The sequence below is a fragment of the Rutilus rutilus genome (genome assembly GCF_951802725.1).
Source record: "Rutilus rutilus genome assembly, chromosome: 2".
In the NCBI taxonomy this organism is placed as follows: domain Eukaryota; kingdom Metazoa; phylum Chordata; class Actinopteri; order Cypriniformes; family Leuciscidae; genus Rutilus; species Rutilus rutilus.
Window position 1 is genome coordinate 54,652,158 of NC_140210.1, and position 26,619 is coordinate 54,678,776.

At 41.1% G+C, this 26,619-nt stretch overlaps 1 protein-coding gene across 1 annotated transcript; it reads left to right on the forward strand.

The window, feature by feature from the left end:
• Positions 1-1,590: 1,590 nt before the first annotated feature.
• Positions 1,591-22,160, forward strand: LOC311286298 (adhesion G protein-coupled receptor E3-like). The gene is made up of 14 exons (XM_084402433.1): positions 1,591-1,670; positions 1,813-2,133; positions 8,132-8,163; positions 9,814-9,885; positions 10,038-10,230; positions 11,051-11,170; positions 11,296-11,477; positions 11,587-11,748; positions 11,824-12,030; positions 12,108-12,340; positions 12,424-12,490; positions 12,572-12,663; positions 13,642-13,792; positions 21,027-22,160. Exons 1-14 carry the CDS (start codon positions 1,631-1,633, stop codon positions 21,159-21,161), a joined length of 2,007 nt encoding a protein of 668 aa, XP_084258559.1. The 5' UTR covers positions 1,591-1,630; the 3' UTR covers positions 21,162-22,160.
• Positions 22,161-26,619: the final 4,459 nt, after the last annotated feature.

Here is a 26,619-nt window from a genome sequence, read left to right on the forward strand (position 1 = left end):
ATGCATAAATCCTCACAGAAACTGATGTATGATGTTACAGTCTCTGTGAGCTCGTCCAGATCGCCGGCAGCAGCTTCAAAAACACTCCAGTCAGTGCATTCAAAACAGGCTTGTAAGACCTGCTCTGTGTCGTTGGTCCATCTCTTTACAGTCCTTATTACTGGCTTAGCAGTTTTAAGTTTTTGCCTGTAAGTTGGTAGAAGATGAACCAGGCAGTGATCGGAAAGTCCTAGAGCTGCTCTGGCGACGGAGCGATATGCATCCTTTGTTGTGGTGTAGCAATGGTCCAAAATATTATTGTCTCTGGTGGGGCATGTAATGTGCTGTTTGAATTTAGGCAGCTCACGTGTGAGTTTTGCCTGATTAAAGTCTCCGAGAATGATAAGAACAGAGTCCGGGTGTTGTTGTTCTGTTTCTGTGATCAGATCAGCCAGCTGTTGCAGCGCCGTGCTCACGTGTGCTTGCGGTGGAATGTAAACACTGATGAGAACGAGCGAGGAAAACTCCCGCGGCGAATAGAACGGCTTACAGTTAATGAAAAGCACTTCCACATCAGGACAGCACATCTTCCTTAACACAGTTACATCAGTACACCACCTTCTGTTGATGTAAAAGCATGTCCCACCACCGCGCGTTTTCCCCGTTGACTCCATATCGCGATCCGCTCTGAACAGCTGAAAGTCCGGTAGATGTAACGCGCTGTCCGGAATGGCTTCGTTCAGCCAGGTTTCCGTGAAACACAGAGCAGCAGAGTTGGTAAAGTCCTTGTTTTTGCGTGAGAGCAGAAGTAGTTCGTCCATTTTGTTAGGGAGAGAGCGGACATTCGCCAGATGGATGCTAGGCAGCGCCGTTCTGAATCCGCGCTGCCTGAGCTTAACGAGTGCGCCAGCTCGCTTCCCACGCCTGCGCGTCTTATACTGTTTCCACAGTGCAGCGGCGCAACCGACGACAATGTTCCGCAAAACGCCAGAAGAATCAAAAACTGGTTGGTGATCAGTTGGTGTGCACTGCCAAATGTTCAGCAGTTCGTCCCTGGTATAACTGATAGCGTATGACAAACATAAAACAGGACAAACTAACAAGAACAGTGTAACAACTGGAGAGCTCAACACCGAGGCAGCCATCCGCGGCGCCATCTTGTTAATGTGTTATTTTGCCAACACTTCTCGGCCCATGCATACTTGCTTGATTTATGTTAGCTACGCGCATTTACGCGGTACGTTAAGTGTTTCCCGCGTGAGGTACTTTGTGTTGTACGTTGCCATGACGTTCACTTCGAAATCTGGTGTGTTGATGAGGTATTGTGTACTTTATGTGAGAGAAATTAATTAGTGTTGACTTTTTAAATATACATGTGTATAGAATAAATTAAAAAATGTTGGATGAAGTGTGAATAATTCAAGACTAAATTGTTATAATAAAGGTGTATTTAAAATGTAAAAAATTCTCTCTCTCTCTCTCTCTCTCTCTCTCTCTCTCAGGGGAAGTGGGTGTCTCTGTCACATTCAGCTCTTCATGTTAAACATGTAACCAGGAAAGAAACACTCAAAACTCTTCTGAACACACATCGAGAGCTTCAGAAGAACTGAATCTACTAACAACAGAGAATATCATTTAATAAGAGAGAAGAATGAAGATCTTCTGGACTTTCACTCTGCTGATGATTCCTGGTAAGAATCTGAACTCAGAGTAAATCATGAAAAACAGCACAGAATTGATGAGGAGAGTCTTTAACTTCATGTTGTTTTATTGGCTGTTGAGGAAAGTTAATTTCTGTGTAAATTAAAGTGTTTTAATGCTGGTTTGTTGTAGGTGTCGTGAGCTCCATGAGTGTGACAGGATATTCAGGAGGCGGAGTCACGATCAAATGCAAATATGATAAAGGATATTCATATTATATAAAGTATTTTTGTAAAGGTGAATGGTCAGAGTGCTCAGACAGAATCAAGACTAATATTAAAGATAAATGGGTTCAGAAGGATAGATTCTCTCTGTATGACGACAGAAGATCAGCAGTCTTCACTGTGACCATCAGAGATCTGAGTGAAGAGGATTCTGGCACGTACTACTGTGCAACTGAAAGAGATTTCCTAGAAGATTTATACACTGAAGTGAATCTGGAGGTTTTAACAGGTGAGTAACTGAGACCCTCAAACTCATGATGATCTCCACAACATCACGATACTCAACACTGACTGTAATAACAGACGTTCACATGTGAAACACACCCTCAACAACCTTGTTGTCTCTTGATGTAAGACTTAAACTCATAATCTTGACTTGCATTAATAAATGTTGCAAAGTGACATATTGTTTATATCGGGAACAACATGACAAATTAGACACACAAATTCCAGGCAGGTTGGTCCCTCACCTTTCAAAACAGTCGAAGACCACTTTACATATCTTGGCATTGTGGTACCAAAGAACCCCAGGCAAATATTGAAATAAAAAAATTTGGCTAAGATTGACAGATTAAAAGATAATATAGAGCAATGGAGACTACTTCCGCTATCTATGATTGGCAAAATTAATGCAATTAAAATGGTCACTTTACCACAGTTAATCTACCTTTTTCAAAATGTGCCTACTTATATACCTGTACCTTTTTTCAAGCTTTTGGATTCAGTTATACCGTTTATTTGGGCTTACAAGACTCCCCGAATAGCAAAAACGCACGTACAGAAACCCACTCAGTTGGGAGGACTAGGGCTCGCAGTGTTTAACCAAGGTGTGGTAACCCTGTGTAAGGATGTAAAGAGGCGAGATAACAGAAACCACAGTATTCTCTGTAGATGATGATAAGCGAGTGTGTTCACACCACAGACACTGACCCGCATCACTTCCTCACACACAACACTGTCTCAGTTATGGAGAAATCGCTCAATCAAAACACAAAGTATACATTATCTGTACACCAAAGTTCAAGTCTTTCTGTTGTAAAATACCTTTTCATTTTATATTTATTCCATTATCAGTCTTTGTTAACAGAGAAGCCGTTCACACCAAAACAGCTGACATGATTTACATTAGATTATATTGAATCAGATAAAACATCCCATACTGTCACTATAACAGAGACTCAAGGATGGACATCAGTACTGCTGTGCCATAAAGATACTTTGGGATATTAAATCTCTCATTTATGCCCTGATTTAGTGTCTGTCGTGTCTCGTGTGACTGGAGAACATCTGAACATCACCTGCCATAGCTTTTTCCGCTATTTTCATCTTCCGGGTTTAAAATCTTCATCGTGTCAGAGCACTATAGTACTTTGATGACTCATCGGTGTCTCATAATTATTCATGTGACTGAGTTTCTTATCCAATGAGAAGACACTTGCTCTTAATTATTCATGACACCACGTGGAACTTTCCAGTGACAGACATGTCAAACTGTGATATTGCGTAGTAGATGAGAGAGGCAATGATGGGACGTGCGTGGTGTCACATGGTCAGCTCACAGTATGAGTGCACACCCTGATAACAGATCTTTCTTATAAGAACATTCTCCAAACATACAACTGACTTCAGCCACAGCCTTAGATGAAATAAAAGAAGACATTAAATCTGTGAAGATCTCAGCAGAGGAGGATTAAACAACTCCACAAACAGCATTACCAGCTTCACTTATTACTAACCAGACTGACTTTATTTCTGTCAGACGTCTACAGAAGTTCTTATTGAGATTTAATAGAGGTTTAGATGTTGATGTTCAATTATTTTGTTTGATATTGATATTTTAAATTATAATAGACCCCAGATTACACAGTTTGATATCCAACAGTGTCATAATCATTTATAATGGATCTGAATTGCATAATAAGACACAAACATTTGAACTACTGTGTCATTTAGACACAAAGAGACATCAAGAATCAGCTTATGAATCTCAACAATGGTGACGATCGAAACCTTCATGCTGCAATGCATGCTGGGTATCTAGTCTTTGTGTAGTCTGGCTATCACCAGACCAAGCTCAATCTTTAAAGATTGAACATTAGTCTGGTGAGTCTGCTCTGTGTTTTCTCCTGCACAAGAGGCGTGATCAACGGGCATATTTCAAATGACTCTGAATGCAATTGGATAGTCCTTCAACCAATCAGACCAATGATCCGGGTGACGTACTTTGCTTCTCTATCATCATTGTGTTAAACCCGCCAATAGCGCGCCAGGTGGATAAGGCAGTTTGTGATTGGTTCCTGCAAATTTGTAACGGAAGCAGGATAAAAGAATGTAGAGGTTTCCAGCCTGAGCTGCAGGGTGAAATCAAATCAGTCTAGTCTTTGTGTGCACTTTGACCTCACATTGGCCCTCATTTATCAAAAGTGCGTACACCAAATTTCCAGCGTACACCTGGCGTACATTCAAAACCACGGTGACTTTGAGATTTATCAATATGGACGTTGGCGTACGGCACGCTCAAATCCTACGCCAGCTCAGGAGGTGGTGTACGCACGTTTTGAGTGCGGGAATGCGCAGAAAAACAATTCCTAACACCACAAAACGCACTGACAAACTAAAAGATATGATATATTATGACCCACTGTAAAAAAACAACAACATAGTAATTATAAACATCAGTGTTTATTTTTGTGCAACATGGACTTCAATGTTTAATTTGTGTGACTTTACCAAAGCATTTGAATTGTAGGCATATGTATTCCTTAAGTTGCGAGCCTGTGCGCTTTACCTGACGTTTCAAGCCTTGTTTATACTTTCGCCTGGCTCCGCAGCGCGAGTCTCCGCAGACTGCGCGCGCACCTCCCCAAACGGACGAGGCGTTTATATTCGACGCGCTCGCCGTTGTACTATTCTTTGAAACGATGGTTAGGCCAGGGTTAGGCCAGGGTTAGGCCCGGCAGGTGCGCACGGACTGGGTTTAGTAATGAAAGGCTTTCAATGACCAAAAAAATCATTCAGACTGACAAAATAATAATGACATTCTTCTTCTTCTTTTAAATAATAATAATAATACAAATAATAATAATAACGACATTCTTCTTCTAAATAACAATAAGCGTCATTAATAATAAAAATCTAGAAATCAATTTTGTTTCTTTCCACTTCCCTGGTTTCTCTTTCTCTTTCTCAAAGAAGTTTCTCTTCTTTGCCGTCTTCCGTGTGTCCATGGCGTAAAATGAGGGCGTGGGGGGAGCGGAGACTTGAATATATAGGGGCGTGTTATTCTAATGACGATCGTTTTCAGCCGCGGCATTTATCAAGCGCAGGTATTGCGTACACCTGGATTTCAAAGGTACGCACAGCTTCATAAATCAGGCGGTGAGAAGAGTGTAAGCATAATCTTACGCCAACATATACGCCCGTTTCTACGCAAGAATGATCAATGAGGGCCAGTGTGACTATAGCATGAGCACACAGTGAGGGCGCTGTGAGGATACACTTTTAGCTCACTGTGAACTCAGATTGTGACCACATCACGAGTATCCTGAGAGCTCATGGTGAGATCACTGAGAGATCAAATTATTCACTGGGAGTGCCTCTCCATATTAAACTGGTTAAATGTAAATTAATTTAAACGTACCCTTCGGTATAAATGAACAGTGTTGATCCTAGATATTGTTTTTCTGCGATCGTGACGACCTCAATATGAGGCTTCTCCCGCTTGTTTGTGATCTGATCCATCGCTTCCAAATTAATCTTTTTACCCACCATATTTATTTTATAATCTTTTATCCCTCCATGGCATATTTAAGTCCCACTTGAATGCTCCTCGACGAGAGGTGGTCCTTCTGCATCCAAAATTTATCAAAAACATCTTGGGACATGGTTTCCACACTGACAGCTGTCATTGTAAGACAGTTAGCTCATTGTAAGACAGTTAGCCACTCCGTTTGTTTGTTGGAGTTAGCAACCGTAACTAAGGGGGGTGGAGCTTACCGATAGGTCAATTTCTGGTCATCTCCTCACATGGTCACATGGTCGATTTTCCAATATTGTACTTTTTTTATGTGTTGGATCAATATTTCACAAATTGAATCTTTCTTTCATTTTGACTCCTACTTATCTATTAAGTTACACAGTACTGTCAGTACATACTCTATTTTACAACAAAATAATAGTTACAATGAGGGATGAAGGACACAGCAGAACTACAGCACACACCGGTGTTTCGTAAACAATTCTACAGCTTTGAAAATAATTGTGAGTCAATCATTCAATGATTCATTTATAAATACAGCTAGTTGCTTTGTTACTGAATGTAAGAATGACTCAATGACTCACTCATTGAGAAGACAGTGACTTACTGGTTTTAGTGTAATATAAGTTAAAGTATCACTTCGTTTTTCCGTCACTGCATATTGCTCTATTGAACATTTTTCATTGAAATAAAGTAAAAAAAAAAAAAAAAGCCCTGGGAAATAAATTTAGGGGTCAAATATTGTCCCTTAATGGAAAAGGTATGACTGAAGTCTAAGTGGAAGAGAGGGGGTACGCAGAAGGAGGTACGCACCACTGAAATCTTGCTGCACAGCAAAATCCCCAGTTAAATTAACTCTGTTCAGAGAACATTTGGTCCCTCTCTAAAGAGAGTTAAAATAACTCTGAATCAGAGTTAAAGTTAATGAGATACTTAAGTGATTAATTAAGTGACGTTTGGGCATTAATGATGAACACCTGCTGTCAACAAGTTCTCAGCAGAGGAGGATTAAACAACTCCACAAACAGCATTACCATCTTCACTTATTACTAACCAGACTGACTTTATTTCTGTCAGACGTCTACAGAAGGTCTTATAGAGAATTAACAGAGGTTTAGATGTTGACGATTTATTAAAAATGTATGATCACCATTATGGTGATGAGTGTTTCCTTTAGTTGGGCAGTTTGACTTTTTGCATGTTTGTGGTTTTTGTAACAGTTTTTACCAAAACATGTGATTTGTTACAAAGAAAACCAAAAACAAAGATGATCAGGAGAAATAGTTTTTAACATATAGTAGAAATATGCACTTATCTCATGACTGTCTAAAAGTGATTATTTGATGTTAATAGATTATATTTACTAACAATACTCTCTTGCCACAGATCGGACATTCTGAATTTAGATTTTTAAAATACATTATAGGGATTTTTTTTTTTTTTAGACAAAGACATCAAGAATCAGCATATGAATCTCAACAATGGTGACATGTTTCATGCTGCAATGCATGCTGGGAGCCACAATAGTATAAAACTTATGGCTCCCAGGATGCATTGCAGCATGAAACATGTCACCATTGTTGAGATTCATATGCTGATTCTTGATGTCTGTGTCTTAGAAAAAAAAATAAAAATTCCCCTATTATGTATTTAAAAAATTCAAAATGTCCAATCTGTGGCAAGAGAGTATCGTTAGTGAATATAATCTATCAACATCAAATGACCACTTTTGGACAGTGATGATATAAGTGCAGCATTCTACTTTTTGTTGATGAAAACTAGTTCACCTGAACGTCTTTGCGTCTGGCATTCTTTGCAACAAATTACGTGTTTTGGTAAAAACTGTTACAAAAAACACAAACTCACAAAAAAATAAGCTAAGAGTCAAACTGCCCAACTAAAGGAAACACTTATCTCCATTATGGTGACCAACCATTTTCAATAAATCGTCAACATCTAAACCTCTGTTAATTCTCAATACGAACTTCTGTAAACGTATGACAGAAATAAAGTCAATCTGGTCAGTAATAAGTGAAACTGGTAATGCTGTTTGTGGAGTTGTTTAATCCTCCACTGCTGAGATCTTGATAGATTTAATGTCTTCTTTTGTCTTCAGTTGATTTCATCTGTGGCTGGAAGTCAGTTGTAGTTCTTGTGTTTCTCTTTTTTCTGTTCTTGTTTCTCTTTCCTTCAGTGATTCTGCTTGTTGACAGCAGGTGTTCATCATTAATGCCCAAACGTCACTTAATTAATCACTTAAGTATCTCATTAACTTTAACTCTGTTTCAGAGTTATTCTAACTCTCTGTAGAGAGGGACCAAATGTTCTCTGAGCAGAGTTAATTTAATACTGGGGATTTTGCTGTGTGAATCCACAATCTTGCTGAAATTGCTGCTAAGTAAAATAGTTATTTTTCAAAGTTTTGCAGTTTATTATATTATTGTCTTCATGCTGATTTCTGTCATTGCAGGTATAAATATAACGCCGCTGGAAGGACGCAACGTAAGTTGAGTTTCTGAAATTGAAGTTGTAGAGACTCACAGCTCCTATCAATAATAGTCCAAACTGAAGCAGTGCAATAACATGTGCATTTTAGATATGTGTGTAATCTGAAATATGAATGTGCTTTTCTAATAATTGCTGATGGTTTATGGGGGCATTCAGTCCATATAAGCTGTGAATACTGCATACAAAAGCCAATTGAAAGAATGAGTTTGTGGACCCGCTAATTAATTAACACTATAAATTACTACAAATTTCCTTGTTATTTGAGGAGTAACATAAAGCTTACATAATAAAATGTTGGAAATACGTAACTGTCATCATTCATTTATTTGCCAAACCAGGGTTTTGGGTAAGCGGGTTCACAATAGCTTTGACGCCTATACTCTCTGTCATCATCATTGTTCTGCATTCTCATTGTTTGCTGGCAATATGGGGGATTTAATGTGCAGAGAAAGCTGTCCACAAAGCTGTCCATTTCAACCATACATTCTCATTACTTCTTTTACAAACTTAACTTTTATTCCAGTACTTCTGTGACAAAAGTTTGTTAGTTTGGATCAGGGCCGGCCCGAGGCATAAGCGAACTAAGTGTCTGCTTGGGGCCCCCTGGCCACCCCCTGTTTTTTTTTTTTTTTTTTTTTACATATTAATTAACTTTAAAAAGTGACATAAATTAATGAATGAATGAATAATTCAAGACAAGTAAAATTCTGATTTCATGACCAATATACCTGCCTACATCTGCTGCTGTGTCTGCCAGTGTTTGAGTCATGCGCATAACCTCGCGTGCAGACAATTCGTGCACAAAGTCACGGTAATGTTAAGCCATGATACAAAAATTTGATTTGATCAATGATTGATGATTGACATTTAAATCAATGATTTATCCTTTAAATTTAATGATATTCAGAACAGAACAAGAATAAAAAAATAACTATAAACAAGCCAAAACTAAATAATTTAAAGCAAAAGTGAAAGTAAGCGATTCGCGATGTATTTGGATGGTAAACTATTCTTTATTATAGGCTTCTTTGTACTTCACTCACGTTCCAATATCGACGGAAAAAATCATCCTTTTCACATGCAAAAATGTGCTTGGAAACATCACAGTGGAGCGGTGCTTACTGTGAACGGTATGAATTGTACTACTGACTATTTAAACAGAGCAGTGTAAGTTTTATATGTTAGGTTGACTATTTTATTATTATATATTTATTACGGCTATAATGAACAGGCTGCGATATCAAGATTGCAATGCTAGAATATGTTTACAGTTTTTCAGAAGTTTCAAAGAGTTAGTAAAAGAGTAAAGAAAAAGTTAAAACTTTTTTAACTACGCGTGGTGGGAGGGGGCCCCCAAATCAAATTCTGTTTAGGGCCCCCAAAAGGCTCGGGCCGGCACTGGTTTGGATACAAACACTGTCCACTGTAGCGAGCAAAATTCAGAAAAGCACCTTAAGAAAAGTATTTTCATTTCCACCAGTAGGTGGCGACAAATGTTACAAAAAAATATATGTCATTGAATCATTTGTTAAAGAAATTCGTACAAAAACACTGTCTGTGTCTCATTTCAGAGGCACTCAGCATACCCGGTTAGAGTCATCACTCACACATCCTCAAATTCTGTCTTCTCAATTTTGATTTCAGAGTCAGACTGAAAAGCTTCAAAATCTTCTAGAGCAGATCGAGAACAATACAGATCAAGAGCTTTCTTTGACTGTAAGTCTTCAAGAGATTTTTTTTTTTTTTTTTTTTTTTATAATCAAATCAAATGTAATTGTCAGTTACTGGTTAAGGTCTGATTAATTGGCTTTCTTAATATTTACATTTACAGTATTTTTTATTTTTTATTTTTCTGATCAATAAATTAGACTCCAGTGACCGATGTTTTGAATATGGTCCTCAACACTTCAGGAGAGATTTCAGAGTCTTCATCATCAGTCAGCCAAGCTGTACTAGCCTCCAACGGAAACCATGTGTTAAAAACCAACGAGAAACTCATCTCTACATTGGTGAAGCCGACAGACACACATGACAGAGTCAATTTTACTCTTGCTGCTGTTGGTGAGTGGAGAAACTGTTATTATTGATGATAAAACAGAGCTTATATATGATATCAGGGAGTTTAAATAGTCTAGCGCAGGGGTTCTCAACTCTGGACCACAAGATCCACTTTCCTGGAGTTTAGCTCCAACCCTAATCAAACACACCTGAACAAGCTAATCAATGTCTTCATGATTACTACAATGTTACAGGAACACAGCAAAATCCCCAGTGTTAAATCAACACTACTCAGAGTACATATTGTCCCAATCTAAAGAGTGCTAAAAGTGTTAAAGTTAATGAGATAATTAAGTGATTAATTAAGAGATGATTGAGCATTAGTGATGAACACCCGCTTCAGCCACAGCCTTAGGGTCTGTTTACACGACACCGTTTTCAACTAAAAACGTAAAACTTTTTATAAGTTTTGGTCATTCGTTTCCACGACAACAAAGAGTCAGTTTGGGTGCCTGAAAATGCAAAGTTTTGAAAACTCAAAGGAAACACTTCTGAGTTTTAAGCGTATCGTTGTCGTGTAAACGTACCGTACCCTAAGATGAAGTAACTAAATGTAAAAGAAGACATTACATCTCTCAAGATCTCAGCAGAAGAGGATTCAACAACTCCACAAACAGCATTACCAGCTTGACTTAATTTAACTCTGGGGATTTTGCTGTGAACAAAGTTAACTGATTAGTTCAAACTAATTAGATGAAATAGTTATTTTATTTTAGTCTTTTTATTGTTTTGTTTTTTGCACATTTGTGCAGATTGAATCAACTTTAATAAAAAAAAAATAATAATACAAAAAAAAAACATAACTGCTTATTTTCTAAATCAGAGGTTGAAATCTTCATGGTTGGACCCAGTGTCACCTTAGATAAAATCCCTCGACTTAACACAACAAATTCTTCCGTGGACATCGATCTCATTGGGATCGCCAAGAACAACAATGAAACAAGTATGTGAGATGTGTTTTAATACAACATTTAAAATAAAACATTTTTAGAAGATATATCACTAAACCACATTGAACTAAAGGTTTTAATGTGTTGAATACAAGTTTCTTCTGTTTCTGTCACACAGGATCAGCTGCTGTGGCTTTCATGAGTTATAACACAATGGAGAATCTACTGAAGCCAGACTTCTTCAACGCATCAAATGGCACGAATAACACCATGATGTCCACTGTGATCTCAGTTACTCTTCCCAAAACCACCTACACTAATCTCACCAAACCAGTCAACTTCACCCTCAAACACATCAGAGTGAGAGACTGAAATGTGTTTTTGTCCAACCTGAGAACTGATGAACATCTGAAAACATCTAATATTCAGAGTTATACTATTTTCTGCATGTTCTTTCTTCTTTTTGCAGGAGTTTGAGCCCGGCAGTCCTCTGTCCTGTGTGTACTGGAACATCAGCGAGTGGATTGTAGATGGTTGTTCTGTTTTAGAGACCAACAGCAGCTACACTGTGTGTTCCTGTAATCATCTGTCCACATTCGCTCTCATCATGCAAACCAGCCGCCCATCAGAGGTACAAGAACATTTATAGTGAGCATTGAAGAACAGCACAGATTTGGCACTCATGTACTCTGACATGTTTCCTCAGAGCGACTCAAAGCTGGACGTGTTGAATTTGGTGTGTGTGATCGTGGGGCTGGTGTTCTTCAGTTTGGCCCTGTTGACCTTTGCCCTTTGTCAGTGGAGTCCTGGAGTGAATAATGTGGCTCGAATCAACCTCTGCGTGAGTCTTCTGTTGGCTCACCTTCTGTTCCTGCTCACACAACAGTTCCTGAGCCTCATACGCCCTCATCAGGTGAGAATGATGAAGGAGCCCTACAGCTCAGCACAGTCTCACTGAGAATCATCATAACCGTCTCTCATGATCTCCAGGTGTTGTGTGCCGTGATATCAGGTGTGCTGCACTTCCTCTTTCTCTCCGGCTTTGTGTGGATGTTCATTGAAGCTGTGCTGCTCTTCATCTGTGTGAAGAACCTATCACAGATCAGCTCCAAAAGGAGGGGGGTGCTTAGGAGTAGATTCCTGTGTGTGATTGGATATACGGTTGCTCTGGTTGTGGTGGCTGTGTCTGCTGGGGTGAATCCTAAAGGCTACGGAAGTGAACAGTGAGTTTAGTTTGAGCGACTCAGAGATCAACACCTTCATCCTTCATGTTTGTTCATTTAATTATTTTTCTTCTTCTAAACAGGTGCTGGATTAAAATGGATAAAGGCTTTATCTGGAGTTTTCAGGGACCTGTTTGCGTCATACTAGCAGTAAGCACATTTCTCATCATGATTTGTATTAAAAGGAAAAGTGATTAAAGATTAATTACTGTTGTTTCTCTTACTGTGCAGTTAAACATGATTCTCTTCATCTACATCATCATCAGTCTGACCTCCACCTTGAAAAATCTGAACGCTGAAGTTTCACATATGAAACGAACCAAGTAACAAACAATATGATTTGAAATGTGTATATATATTGTTATATGCTGCATATTTCTAGGCACCTTTAACCTTATTTTGATTATTCTCGGGTTAGGTAAAGTCAAATGTGTCCTAAATCATAAGCATCTGAATTTTCATACAATCCATAGGTCAGAAGACTTCTTCGTGGTCTGTTCAGCTCACTTTTGTAGAAATCAAAGACTTTTGGCAGGCGAGAGTAGCAAAAGAGTTTCTTAGTTTCAATTAAATATAGTTTTATTATCTACAGGTTAATTAGTTTACATATAAAGTACTAATATATAAAAAACAAGACAAAACAACATCAAGAGTAAACCGTTTACAAGCGTTGTAACACCGGAGAGGCCATTAAGAATCAGCATCTGCCTTCATCTTCTCCTTTCAGCCTTTTATAGATCATCTGATTTCTTGAGGTCGTCATCTTTGGAAATCCCCTCATAAATGATCAGTCTCTTACAGACAATTTATCCAATCCTAAGTCTTGAGGTGTCATGAGTTCTTGGAATTCATTTCAGACCTGTCTTTGTAAAGCCTTTCTCCTCTTAGTCTTCCTTCTTCAGAGTTTTCTTCTTTGTTGCATTCTGTACTTCGTCCGCAACACATATCCGACGGCAATGCTTGCATTTATCTTCTTTCTTTAGCAAAGCTCTTTCTAATACATGTTTTGTTCCTCTCTGTGCTTTTTACTTAATGCTTAAAACATTAACCCCTGGTTTCACAGACAGGGCTTAAGACTAGTCCTAGACTAAAATGTAAGTCTGAGCTGTTTCCACTGAAATAAACTTGCACTGACTGATCTTAAAAATATATCAGTGCCTTTTTAGTTTTAAGATGCACATCGGTAATGTTTTTTTCTAAGCATGTTTATAAAAATTACTTAAATGTCCTAATTGATCTATGGTCTAATCCTGGCTTCAATAATCAATAAATAAATATTAACTCTCCATCTTTCTCTGCAGGAATATGATATTTAAAACACTGGCTCAGTTTGTGGTTCTTGGTTGCTCCTGGATTCTGGGTTTCTGGAAGGAGCTGGAGATCCCCTTCCTGATCTTGAACTCCCAGCAGGGAACCTTCATGTTCCTGGTCTATTGTGTCCTCAATGATCAGGTCAGACATCAGTACAGACAGTCTACCAGAAAATCATCTCTCATCTACTTTAAATTAAAGGGTTAGTTCCAAAAAATGAAAATTAGCCCATGATTTACTCAACCTCAAGTCATCCTAGGTGTATATGACATTATTCTTTCAGACGAATACAATCAGGGATATATTTAAAAATGTCCTGGCTCTTCCAAGCTTTATAATGGCAGTGAATGGCCATTTCTCTTGATAATCCATCCATGGTAAAAGTGCTCCACACTGCTCTGGGGGGTTAACTGTATGTACACACCGCCGCCGAGTTCTGCAGCAAAGAAGCTCTGGCCACCCTGTCAAGGACGCTTGTCAAAAAGTACGGGGAAGCTTGTTGACGCTTTGGCCGCTCTGACGTAGCAGAAATCTATGTTCGATCATGGGAGAAGAGAAGTGTCACACCATGAAATGTAAACAGAAAAAACAAGCAATACATTGACGCGTTCGTGTTGTTTGAAGACGCTGAAGGTGAGTGCGCGCGTGCTGCCGGGGCTCTCTCTCTCTCTGCTCGTTCTTATATATGCCCTGTCAAGCGCGCCCTGTTAAACTGACAGGACTTAAAAACACAGGCAAACTTTCACTCTATGATGGTTAAACTGTGCAATTAATCCGCGAATCACATGTGTCAAGGGCCGGGGAGCAGCTGGCCCGTACAGTTAATGAATCACAGATCAACTATGATAGCCTAATAAAGGCCTTCTGAAGTGAAGCGTTGTGTTTGTGTGAGAAAAATATATACTGTAGACTAAAACGACTAGCTTCCGGCAGACGGCCGTACGCAAGGCGACCTGTACCAAAAGCATAACCAGTGACGCATGTATGACGTAGATGTTGGAGTTGCGTAAGCTTTGACGCCTCTCGCGGTTCAAACAAACAGGGCTGGGCAACAAACTAAAGCTCCTCTCACATTTTCTCTCAAAAAATTTCTCTCAAAAAAACGAATTTGTGACTGGTGTTTTGTTTTGTGTCTCCGTGTTCATCATTACGTTGTGCGTCAGGTCAAGGGTCACTCTTTCACCGAAACGGCCATTCACTGCCATTATAAAGCTTGGAAGAGCCAGGACATTTTTTAATATAACTCTGATTGTATTCATCTGAAAGAAGAATGTCATAGACACCTATGAATGTTATAGACAAATGAAAATTAGCCTCGCCCTTAAGTCATCCTATAGGATGACTTAAGGGCGAGGCTAATTTTCATTTTGGGGTGAACTAACCCTTTAACCCTTTAGAATCGGCTGTGTCGTTGCCGACACATACCAGCAAGCTGTATTCATTTGACAGTAACTCTTCAACCGTTTGCACTATCAAAACCATTCAAATTGTCCCTGACAGTAGACAACATACGCTTTTCGCTTTTTCTTTTTTTTCAAATTATGTACTAAGTACAAACAGATGATTACTCCAGACAAACCCACATCCACCCCCTAATACTGCAATAGATATTGTGAGGTAAAGGTAGGTATACTTGTGAACAATAACTGACGGCAAATGACAGAATTAGACTAAATACAGATGGACGTAGATGGACAGGCAGGAGGACAGACATATACAGACGATAGACAGATAGACATTAACAGACAGGCAGAAAAGCAGAGACAGACGATAGACAGACAGACACTAATGTACAGACAAGCAAATCACTGGACGAAAACAGACCGATATGTGAATGGACGGACAAGTAGACAGACAAGCAGAGAAATACATACATACGGACAGACAAATACACAGATTCAGTATTACTGTGTTAGTAGAGAGATCTACTGAGAGGGCTGGCGGTTGTTAGTGTGTGTATGTGTGTGTGTGATTGGGAGTGTGTGCGAGGTGATATAAAGAGAGAGAGAGCAAAAAGAGAGAAGTAGGGAAGGATAGAGGGTGGGAGAGGGGGGTTGTAAATATCAGCATAATGACCAGGGGAAGAGAGGGGGAGGGTGCAGATGTTGAGTATCGGCGTTGTAAGGAGTGTAAATGGCACAGTTATTGCTGAGTTTGAAGAAAGGTTATGAAATGGTTCCAGATGTCTTTGAAGGCTGATGTTTTGTTCTTCTTTTGAGCTGAGAGCTCTTCTGTAAGGATGTGTTCTGAAATTAGGTTGATCCAATGATTTATATGACAAGAGTGTCTAGATTTCCAGTTTTGAAAGACCCAGTTTAGGGAGACAAGTACTGGATATTTCAATTTCTGTGGAATGAGGAAGGAAGTGGTGTCTCCTAGAAGACAAAGTGTGGGGGAGAGTGGGACTCTACAGTCCAAAATGGTAGAGAGTGTCTTTGTGACTGATGTCCATAGGGAATTGACAGGCTGACAGGACCAAGTGGCATGCAAATATGTGTCAGTGCTCCCCAACACTGAGGGCAGATGTCTGTGTCGGCTATTCCCATTTTGAATAGTTTGCTTTGGGTGAAGTGAGTCCTGTGAATGGTTTTATATTGTATGAGTTGTAGGTTGGTGTTGGAGGTCATAGAGAATATATTCTTGCAAATATTTGTCCAGAAATCTGGGGTTGGAAGGAGGGCCAGGTCATTTTCCCATTTTGCTTTTGGGAGTGTTATGGGGGAGTTTGCAGAGGCAATCACTTTGTAGAGTTTAGAAATAGTTTTTTGTGGATGGTCTGCAATTCTTAATAGCTGTCCAATGGTGTTTGTAGGTTCCATTGTCCATCCATCCATCCATCTTCCTCCGCTTATCCGGGGCCGGGTCGCGGGGGCAGCAGTCTAAGCAGAGATGCCCAGACTTCCCTCTCCCCGGACACTTCTTCCAGCTCTTCCGGGGAGACACCGAGGCGTTCCCAGGCCAGCCGGGAGACATAGTCTCTCCAGCGTGATCTAGGTCTTCCCCGGGGTCTCCTCCCAGTGGGACGCGCCCGGAACACCTTCCCGGGAAGGCGTCCAGGAGGCATCTGAAATAGATGCCAGAGCCACCTCAGCTGACCCCTCTCGATGTGGAGGAGCAGCGGCTCTACTCTGAGCTCCTCCTGAGTGACCGAGCTTCTCACCCTATCTCTAAGGGATCGCCCAGCCACCCTGCGGAGGAAGCTCATTTCGGCCGCCTGTATCCGGGATCTTGTCCTTTCGGTCATGACCCAAAGCTCATGACCATAGGTGAGAGTAGGAACGTAGATTGACCGGTAAATCGAGAGCTTTGCCTTGCGGCTCAGCTCTTTCTTCACCACGACAGACCGGTACATCGACCGCATTACTGCAGAAGCTGCACCGATCCGTCTGTCAATCTCCCGTTCCATCCTTCCCTCACTCGTGAACAAAACCCCAAGATACTTAAACTCCTCCACGCAGGAACTCTCCACCAACCTGAAGTGAGCAAGCCACCCTTTTCCGACTGAGGACCATGGCCTCGGATTTGGAGGTGCTGATTCTCATCCCAGCCGCTTCACACTCGGCTGCAAACCGTCCCAGTGCATGCTGAAGGTCCTGATTTGATGAGGCCAACACGACAACATCATCCGCAAAGAGCAGAGATGAAATCGTGTTGTCACCAAACCTGACACCCTCCGGCCCCTGGCTGCGCCTAGAAATTCTGTCCATAAAAATTATGAACAGAACCGGCGACAAAGGGCAGCCCTGCCAGAGTCCAACATGCACCGGGAAGAAGTCTGACTTACTGCCGGCAATGCGAACCAAGCTCCTGCTTCGGTCGTACAGGGACCGGACAGCCCTTAGCAAAGGACCCCGGACCCCATACTCCCGGAGCACCCTCCACAGGCCGCCGCGAGGGACACAGTCGAATGCCTTCTCCAAATCCACAAAGCACATGTGGACTGGTTGGGCAAACTCCCATGAACCCTCCAGCACCCTGTAGAGGGTATAGAGCTGGTCCAGTGTTCCACGGCCCGGACGAAAACCACACTGTTCCTCCTGAATCCGAGGTTCTACTATCGGCCGTATTCTCCTCTCCAGTACCCTGGCATAGACTTTCCCAGGGAGGCTGAGAAGTGTGATCCCCCTGTAGTTGGAACACACCCTCCGGTCCCCCTTCTTAAAAAGAGGGACCACCACCCCGGTCTGCCATTCCAGAGGCACTGTCCCCGACCGCCACGTGATGCTGCAGAGACGTGTCAACCAAGACAGCCCCACAACATCCAGAGACTTGAGGTACTCAGGGCGGATCTCATCCACCCCCGGTGCCTTGCCACCGAGGAGTTTCTTGACTACCTCGGTGACTTCAGCTTGGGTGATGGACGAGTCCACCTCCGAGCCCTCAGCCTCTGCTTCCTCAATGGAAGACGTGACGGCGGGATTGAGGAGATCCTCGAAGTATTCCTTCCACCGTCCAATGACATCCCCAGTTGAGGTCAACAGCTCCCCACCTCTACTGTAAACAGCATTGGTAGGACACTGCTTCCCTCTCCTGAGGCGCCGGACGGTTTGCCAGAATCTCTTCGAGGCCAGCCGATAGTCCTTCTCCATGGCCTCACCGAACTCCTCCCAGGCCCGAGTTTTTGCCTCCACAACCACCCGGGCTGCAGTTCGCTTGGCCTGCCGGTACCCGTCAGCTGCCTCAGGAGTCCCACAAGCCAACCAGGCCCGATAGGACTCCTTCTTCAGCTTGACGGCATCCCTTACTTCCGGTGTCCACCACCGGGTTCGGGGATTGCCGCCTCGACAGGCACCAGAGACCTTACGGCCACAGCTCCGAGCGGCCGCTTCGACAATGGAGGTGGAGAACATGGTCCACTCGGACTCAATATCTCCAGCCTCCCTCGGGATCTGGTCGAAGCTCCGCCGGAGGTGGGAGTTGAAGATCTCTCTGACAGGAGACTCGGCCAAACGTTCCCAGCAGACCCTCACAGTACGCTTGGGTCTGCCGAGTCTGTCCAGCTTCCTCCCCCGCCATCGGATCCAACTCACCACCAGGTGGTGATCAGTTGACAGCTCCGCCCCTCTCTTCACCCGAGTGTCCAAGACATACGGTCGCAGGTCAGATGAAACGACCACAAAGTCGATCATCAACCTACGTCCTAGGGTGTCCTGGTGCCATGTGCACTGATGGACACCCTTATGCTTGAACATGGTGTTCGTTATGGACAGACTGTAACTAGCACAGAAGTCCAATAACTGAACACCACTCGGGTTCAGATCAGGGGGGCCGTTCCTCCCAATCAGGCCCCTCCAGGTGTCACTGTCGTTGCCCACGTGGGCATTGAAGTCCCCCAGTAGAACGACGGAGTCCCCAGTTGGAGCACTGGTTCCAGAGCCCAAGCCGTGCATAGAGGTGATCCCAACTATCTCTAGTCGGAACCTCTCAACCTCACGCACAATCTCAGGCTCCTTCCCCGCCAGCGAGGTGACGTTCCACATCCCTAGAGCTAGCTTCCGTGTCCAGGGATCAGGTTGTCGAGGTCCCTGCCTTCGACTGCCGCCCGATCCTCTCCGCACCGGCCCCTTACGGTCCCTCCTGCAGGTGGTGAGCCCACGGGAAGGCGGCCCCACGTCGCTCCTTCGGGCTGAGCCCGGCCGGACCCCGTGGGGGGGGGCCCGGCCACCAGGCGCTCGCATACGAGCCCCAACCCCAGGCCTGGCTCCAGGGTGGGGCCCCGGCTGTGCCATACCGGGCGACGTCACGGTCCTCGGTATAATTTTTCTCATAAAGGGTTTTTGAACCGCTCTTAGTCTGACCCGTCACCTAGGACCTGTTTGCCTTGGGAGACCCTACCAGGGGCATATAGCCCCGGACAACATAGCTCCCTAGGGTCATTCGGGTACGCAAACCCCTCCACCACGTTAAGGTGGCAGTTCAAGGAAGGGATCAAAGGGTTCCATTTTGCTATTTGTATTAATTTTGGTTTTAATTATTGCTTTCAATTGTTGGTAATGAAGGAACTGATCCTTGTCAACCCCATATTTCTGAACAATTGTGTGAAAAGATAAGAATTGGTTATTTTCAAACAAGTGGTGGAGGTGGGTGATACCTTTAGATTCCCATTTGGGGAAGTGAAGTTGTGTCTTGTGTAGTAGGAAGTCAGGATTGTGCCATATGGGGGTGAGTCTATAAGGTGTTAGGGTGGATTTAGTGATTCTATTAGTTTTCCACCAGGCTGTCAGAGTGGTGCTAATAGTGATGTATTTGTCAAGTCAATTTGTTTGACTGTTTGTGGTAGAAATGGTAAATCAGCAATTGAAATGGGAATTGTTAAATTTTGTTCTAATGCTAACCACGGGTGGAAATTTTGCTTCTGTGTCCATTTAAAGAGATATTGTATCTGATTTGCATGAAAGTAATGGTGGAAGTTTGGAGCTTCTAGACCACACCTTGCTGTTTAGAATTCTGTAGAGTGGCAAGTGCGATTATTGAAGGTTTGAACCAATGGTCAGTAGGGGTGGTCGGGATCATTGAAAAGAGGTAATTAATTTGAGGGAGGGTTTTCATTTTGACTGCTGCTATTCTACCAATTAGATATTATTATACCAATATACGGCTTATTACGGTAATGTCATGCTTTCCGTCTGCAAATGACAGCAGCGCGGGAAGGAAGGATTTGAACAGAGAGATACGACGCGTAGCAGGTTAGAGTGTTTTGGATTGCATAAAATAATAAAAGAAACAAACAAATACATGGCGAAAGAAATGTTAGACAGCAGAAGAGGGGATTAGGATGATTTTTAATGAAACTTGGGAAGCGGATGGCCGTTACTCTTTCATGTATCTAAGTATGTAGTGCGTGTATGTGTATGTGTGCGTGCCTATGAATGCGTGCATTTGTATGTGTGCTTGTATGAAAAAAAAGTGTCCTAAATGAAAACTGTGCCACCCAATGTCACAAAAAAGACTTGTTTATATGTATTATAGTTCATCTTTCAACTTTAAATTGTTAGTTTCTTTCATTCATGATTTTTTTCTGTTTTTTTTTTTCTAAATAAAAATCAGTAAATTCATTCTTGTTTTTTTATTTTTGTCTATTTAAATTGTATTTACAAACTCACCACACACAATGGTCAATAACTGTAATTTGTTGAAAGCTAATCTTTTTCTGAAAAAGATGACACCTTGCACATTAAGATAGCACATTGTTTTAGAATTGTACAGTCAAAAAATCAAAATATGTGAAAAACACCTATTTTAGCTTCAGGTTCTAAAGGGTTAAGTTCATTTTTCATTTCTCATCTTCTAAAATGAAATTCTTGAAAAATAACCTAGAGTGTTTTTGTTTTTTTAACCAGAGTTTAAAACTATTTCTCTTCTCATTCTTGTCCAGGTCAGGCAGCAGTACAGGAAGTTCTTCAGATGTCCATCAAGAAACAGTGAAGACATAAGCATCCATATTCAGCAAAGGAAGTGTTATAAAAGTGATTCTGTCGTGACCATCTCAGTTACAAATTTAACTAGTTAACCTGCTATATATTTACAGCGGTCAATACACTTATGTGAATCTATACATTTCTTTAAGTGCAACATTTCTTTGGTAGAGGAACTACCATGATTTTTAGAGGCTTGTATACTGGGTTACACTTTTAATATGCTAAAAAAATAATAAGATAAAGCAATTGTTTTTCTGTTTAAAGTGTTTTATTAAAGCAGTGTGATATCTGTAACATATTTTCTATTAAACAATCTATTCAAAACTCAAAACATATTCATAACTCATAATCTCACAATCCAAAAAGATCCCACAGAAGTAATTATTGTTTTTAACAATTAAAAACAATAACATAAATTACCTGTAATAAAACAGAAAAAGGTTCCATATGATTTTGCATAAGAAATGAACCACAATATCAGTAGTTTGAATAATTTATTTTAAATAAATCTAGTATTTGTTTCAAATTTGTCCTCTATCTGACTTTGAGCTTTTGAGTTTCTCACCATATAACTTCTGCATCAAGTGTTGTTTTATATACTTAAAAGAGAGAGGATCCAAGCATCACTTTGAGCCACCACTATACTGGAAATGACTTTTAGTGGCATCACTAAATAGTCACATTTGACCGTATTAGCAGAAAAAGTACAGGCTACTTTCACAGAAAGACTTCCCTGAGGTGTCCAAAGGATCAGGCTGCTGATAAAAAACTATATTATTGTAGCCCCGCAACATCACAACATGCTTTACTGTCCATCTTTGGAATAAGTAAACTTAGATGTGTTAGATGTGTGTAGTTGACAACAAAACGCTGGCCAAGAGATCGCAGCTGGAGACTTTCTGCTGGACTTGACCCAAAGGAAACTAAAATGGGGGAAAACTAAAAATTTAGGAAGCGAAAAATGCACATGACAAACACATAAACCAGTCTAGTCCAGCAATGTTTTTGGTTCAGATAGTCTCTCATTGGCAGTACATTACAGAATAACAGTTCGACAATTTCAGCAGCCCCTCATATTCATCCTTTAAATACTATGAAACCAAAAATTCCCAATGGCAATGTCAAGTCAAGTCAAGTCAAGTATATTTGTATAGCGCTTTTCACAATACAGATTGTATCAAAGCAGCTTCACAGTATTAAATTAAAATAATACAACAAGGTTTGTTTCTAGTGGAATTTATCGATTGATAAAATAAAATTCAATGTCTCCAGCATTGCAGTATACACGGCTCAAGAAGCCGGCAAAACATTTGCGATAGTGTCCTTGGCACTCTGGCTTAATCTTTCGGGAAACTTCGACAATCAAGTCCCCACCATGATCTGGGGATTTCGGAAGAGGAAGACGCCGTTTCATCCTGGGACGGACAATGTCTTGAGTTGTTAAGTTAACCGTGTGATTATCCAGTGTTGGAACGTTAACTGTGCAACCACAAAGTGCCTGAGAAAGTAGGGAAGAACAGGATTAGAAAAATACAGGCAGGGAAGAAAAGAAATGGGTCATCAGTTTCCATTCCCTCGTCCATGCCACCGTTACGGCCAAACATGTGTTTGAAAGGGTAAACAAAGAGGGCACATATTACAGAACTGTGTGGTGTTGTACAAAAATGATAGACAACTCATAAAAACTGCACCAAGGGACAAAATTGAATGAATTAAGATGAATTCATGAAATGTTTATTATTTTACATGGAACTGTTCATTGCCTTGATTACCCAACTACTACACACTCTTCCTAACTCAAATTCACAGAAACTGAACTTTTATGCAAAATCTCATCATTAATACAATCAGTTATTGTAGTTTAAATTAGGGCCGTAATCACCATAATAATTACCAACAAGTCCCCCGCAATAATTAGAAATGGCCATAATGTAATTAGAAAAGTTTAAAATGCTGTCTAACAGCGCTCGTCAATGTCAAAATGTTTGAGATGACCAATCAAATCAAAGAAGGCAGGGCTTAATGTTCACATAAGACAAGTGCAAATTCCAACCAAAGTCCCTTTCCAGTTTTTGCATTGAAAGATTGTGGGGTGAGGTGTAACTAGATGTAAATATTTGACAACTGATTTATGATAGAAATATTCAACGGCCGGCAACAGGCTAATATCAGTGATGCAAAAAAACAGGGGATGGTTGCAACATGTCATTTTTCTCCAATCAGAAACAAGCTAGAGTGATGACACATATGTCATATGTAATCATCTTTAAATGGTATGGGTAATTAGCAGACAGATGCAAGTTTAATATATACAAATTTGGTTGGTCTAGTCCAAATAGAGAGAAAAAAAGTGTTGCAACTGTCCCCGGTCTCCCCTACATACTGTATATGACATACACATATGAGTGAATGTGTGTAAATTTGAAGTTTAAAATTGAAACTGCAATAGACCCAAAACTATTTTTTTTTTTTCCCAGAAATTAATTTTAATTCCTTTAATAATAATACCAATAACACTCCCCTCCCAAAAAATAAAAATAAAAAAATTTTAAATTAAATAAATAAATTAAAATTGATCATGCTTGAGTCACACACAGACTTCAACATTTAGCATGCACAATACAACAATGGTAACAATTACATTTTATTTACAGTAAATTATCAAGTACTCTCAGTTCTTTTTTTAGTTACTAGAACTCTTGTGTAAGTGAACTATAAAAAAATTAGCATTTGTCAGTACAACATACTATTCCTATTTCACTTGTTTTTTTAAGGCAAAAAATTAGATCTAGCTAAAAGCCGAACTAATTAGATTTTACAGTGTACGGAAAACAATTTAATGCAGTTCAGGCGTTCTGCTAGCCTGGCAAGCCAGACGTACATCAAGATGTTTAGTCTGGCAACTCACCATAGACACGGTCAATCTGATGGGCGGGATAAACGGCTGTCTTTCAAATTCCCTCTGCACACAATAGGACAGCGCTTCAACCAACCAGAGCATTTTCCCAACAGCGGAGCTAACGTTAGTTGATAGATTCAACTTTTAAATCTGGCCGACAAAACTACGAACACATCTTCCTTTTTTTAAGAATGACTTAAGTGCCGTTCTTTGTTCTTTTCTCAAAGAAAAACTTAACTCCAAGTCCTCCAGAGTTGCGGCCAAAGCCGATTCGAAAGACCATTGTTCTCCATCCACAGCAGCCATTCTTTGTTTTCAAGTGGCAGGTAACCGTCGCAACTCTGTCGTCATATGTTAAGCCCGCCCCCGCCTACTCTATACACGACGTGATTGGCCTGACCCAATTTAGGTTTTTGCAGCAAAAAGGTCTATTGAGAGTTGCTAGACCCACCCTGGCTGCAAAATAATTTTGCTGCCGCTAGGGTGCGTCTAGATTTCTAGGCTAGCATTCTGCATCTTCCTCCTGCAGTTTTTTCAATGGCGTTTCAGGCCAGATCGGGTCTTTTTTATTTATTTTTTACTACAAATACTATCCTTTCACCTACTGAAAAACTACTGATCAATCAAATACAAGTTTCTTTTTTCTCAAAATATATGCTCTGTATATATATAAAAGAGGTTTCTGCTAAGGCTGTAACGATATGCGATATGAAATCGAAATCGCGATACGCAGGTCCACGAACCTGTATCGCGATGTGAGAAGGCAGAATCACGACACACCCCTTCCAGCTCCCAGAGTTATCCTTCCTGTCCAGATCCAATGCTACCACATCTTTCAATTACTATTAGTATTATGTGAAGTTAACATTATAAAATTCGTAGACATTATAAAAAGCGTCCTCCAATTACGTGTGCTACCTTAACCCTCTGGGGACTAAGCCCTTTTTGGTCCGTTTTCTCTATTTTTACATTTGGGCTTATAAACCATATGTAATGGAGATGGAACACCATGTGTTTGGTATCTATGGATTCAGAAGACCCTAAGCTAACATAAGAATGCATGTAATGTGTTTATAAAGGAAGTATGAGTAAAAAATGTACAATAAACTAGAGAATTTCAAAAACGAAAATTTTATTTTAGTCATTTATTACTGAAAATCACACCTCACACAACAATAGTGAAGAGTTTTTGAACACAAAATATATTTTTCAAACCCTTTGCTTGACAGACATTTGTAATTGTTCAATCAAAAATGTAAAGAACAATGAAATAATTAACTATATACAAACAGTCCCAGGCGTTTTTTTCTCAGGCATGCCAGTGAGCAAAGCAAGGCCTCTCCAGGAAGTTGCAGAGGGCCACCTGGCATGCCCCACACTGCCAGGGGGTCTTGTTGTACACTCTGCTTGCCTTGCAGTGCTCACAGTACTTTCTGGTATCTGCAGGCTTGTGTGCAGGGTTTGCTGGGTCCAAGGGGGCAATGGGCAGGGGTGTGTGATGAGTTGTCCTGTCTGCAGCCACTGTTGTCTGAACCTTAGATGTCACCCCAGCAAGTTGAGCACAGAGCTCCTCCGTAAAGGCTCTGTGTGTCAGCGGTGTACTCTTTTGCTCTTCACACAGTTCTTTGTGGAGGATGTAGCTGTTGCATGTGGCAATGTCCACAAAGTGTAAGAACATAGTCTTATACCATCTATGCGCTTTGTGGTGAGCAGAAGTGTACTGGATGAGCTGATCAGACAAGTCCACACCCCCCATGTATTTGTTGTATTCCACAACTGGAGTGGGAACTGGAATGCTCACTTTCTCCCAGGTTCCATCTCTCTTTTTTTGCCTTCTCGCGACCTTCTCAGATGTGTAGGCTTGATGGATGGTCGAGCAGATGGACACCTCTCTTGTGTCCATCCACTTGACAAAGAGCAAGTCACCATCTCGGATCCATCTGATTGTGCCTCTTTGGGATTTTTTGGAGAGGGCATTCACGGTGGATTTAGGGGTTTCCTTCCTCCCCTCTCTATATGTACCACAGGCTCTAAAGTGCAGAGACGACAGGTGTCTGAATAGCTGAGGGCTTGTATAAAAGTTATCACAATAAATGTGATAACCACTTCCCAAATACGGTTTGTCCAGGACGCCCACAACTGCGTCATAGGAAAGTCCAAAGCCAGTGGGGAACTTTGCCTTCCCCGTGTACACGGTAAAGCTAGAAGTGTATCCATTTGAAGAGTCGGCCAAGATGAACAGTTTGAATCCCCACTTAGTTGGTTTGTCCTTTATGTACTGTGTCATCCCTGTTTTGGCTTTTGTTGCCACCATCCTCTCATCTATTGCCAGATTTTTGTTTGGCTGGTAAAAGGACTTGCATGCTGCCTTGATTTCTGTCATCAGAGGCTTGAGGCGAAACAGTGGGTCATGGTCTGATGTGCCCTTTTTGCTGTCATTCACAACGTCCTCAGCCGGATCGCTCATGTGCACATTCGAGGAAATGCAGAGCCACCTGTCCCTTGGCATCACTTTCTTTGGAAATGGCACTGAAAATATGTTTTTTTGCCTCCAGTAAGCTTTCACTGATCCAAGTTTTAGCAGTCCCATGAAAATGACAAGTGCAAGATATTTTAGGAAGTCTGTGGGGGTGACATCAGTCCATTTGAAT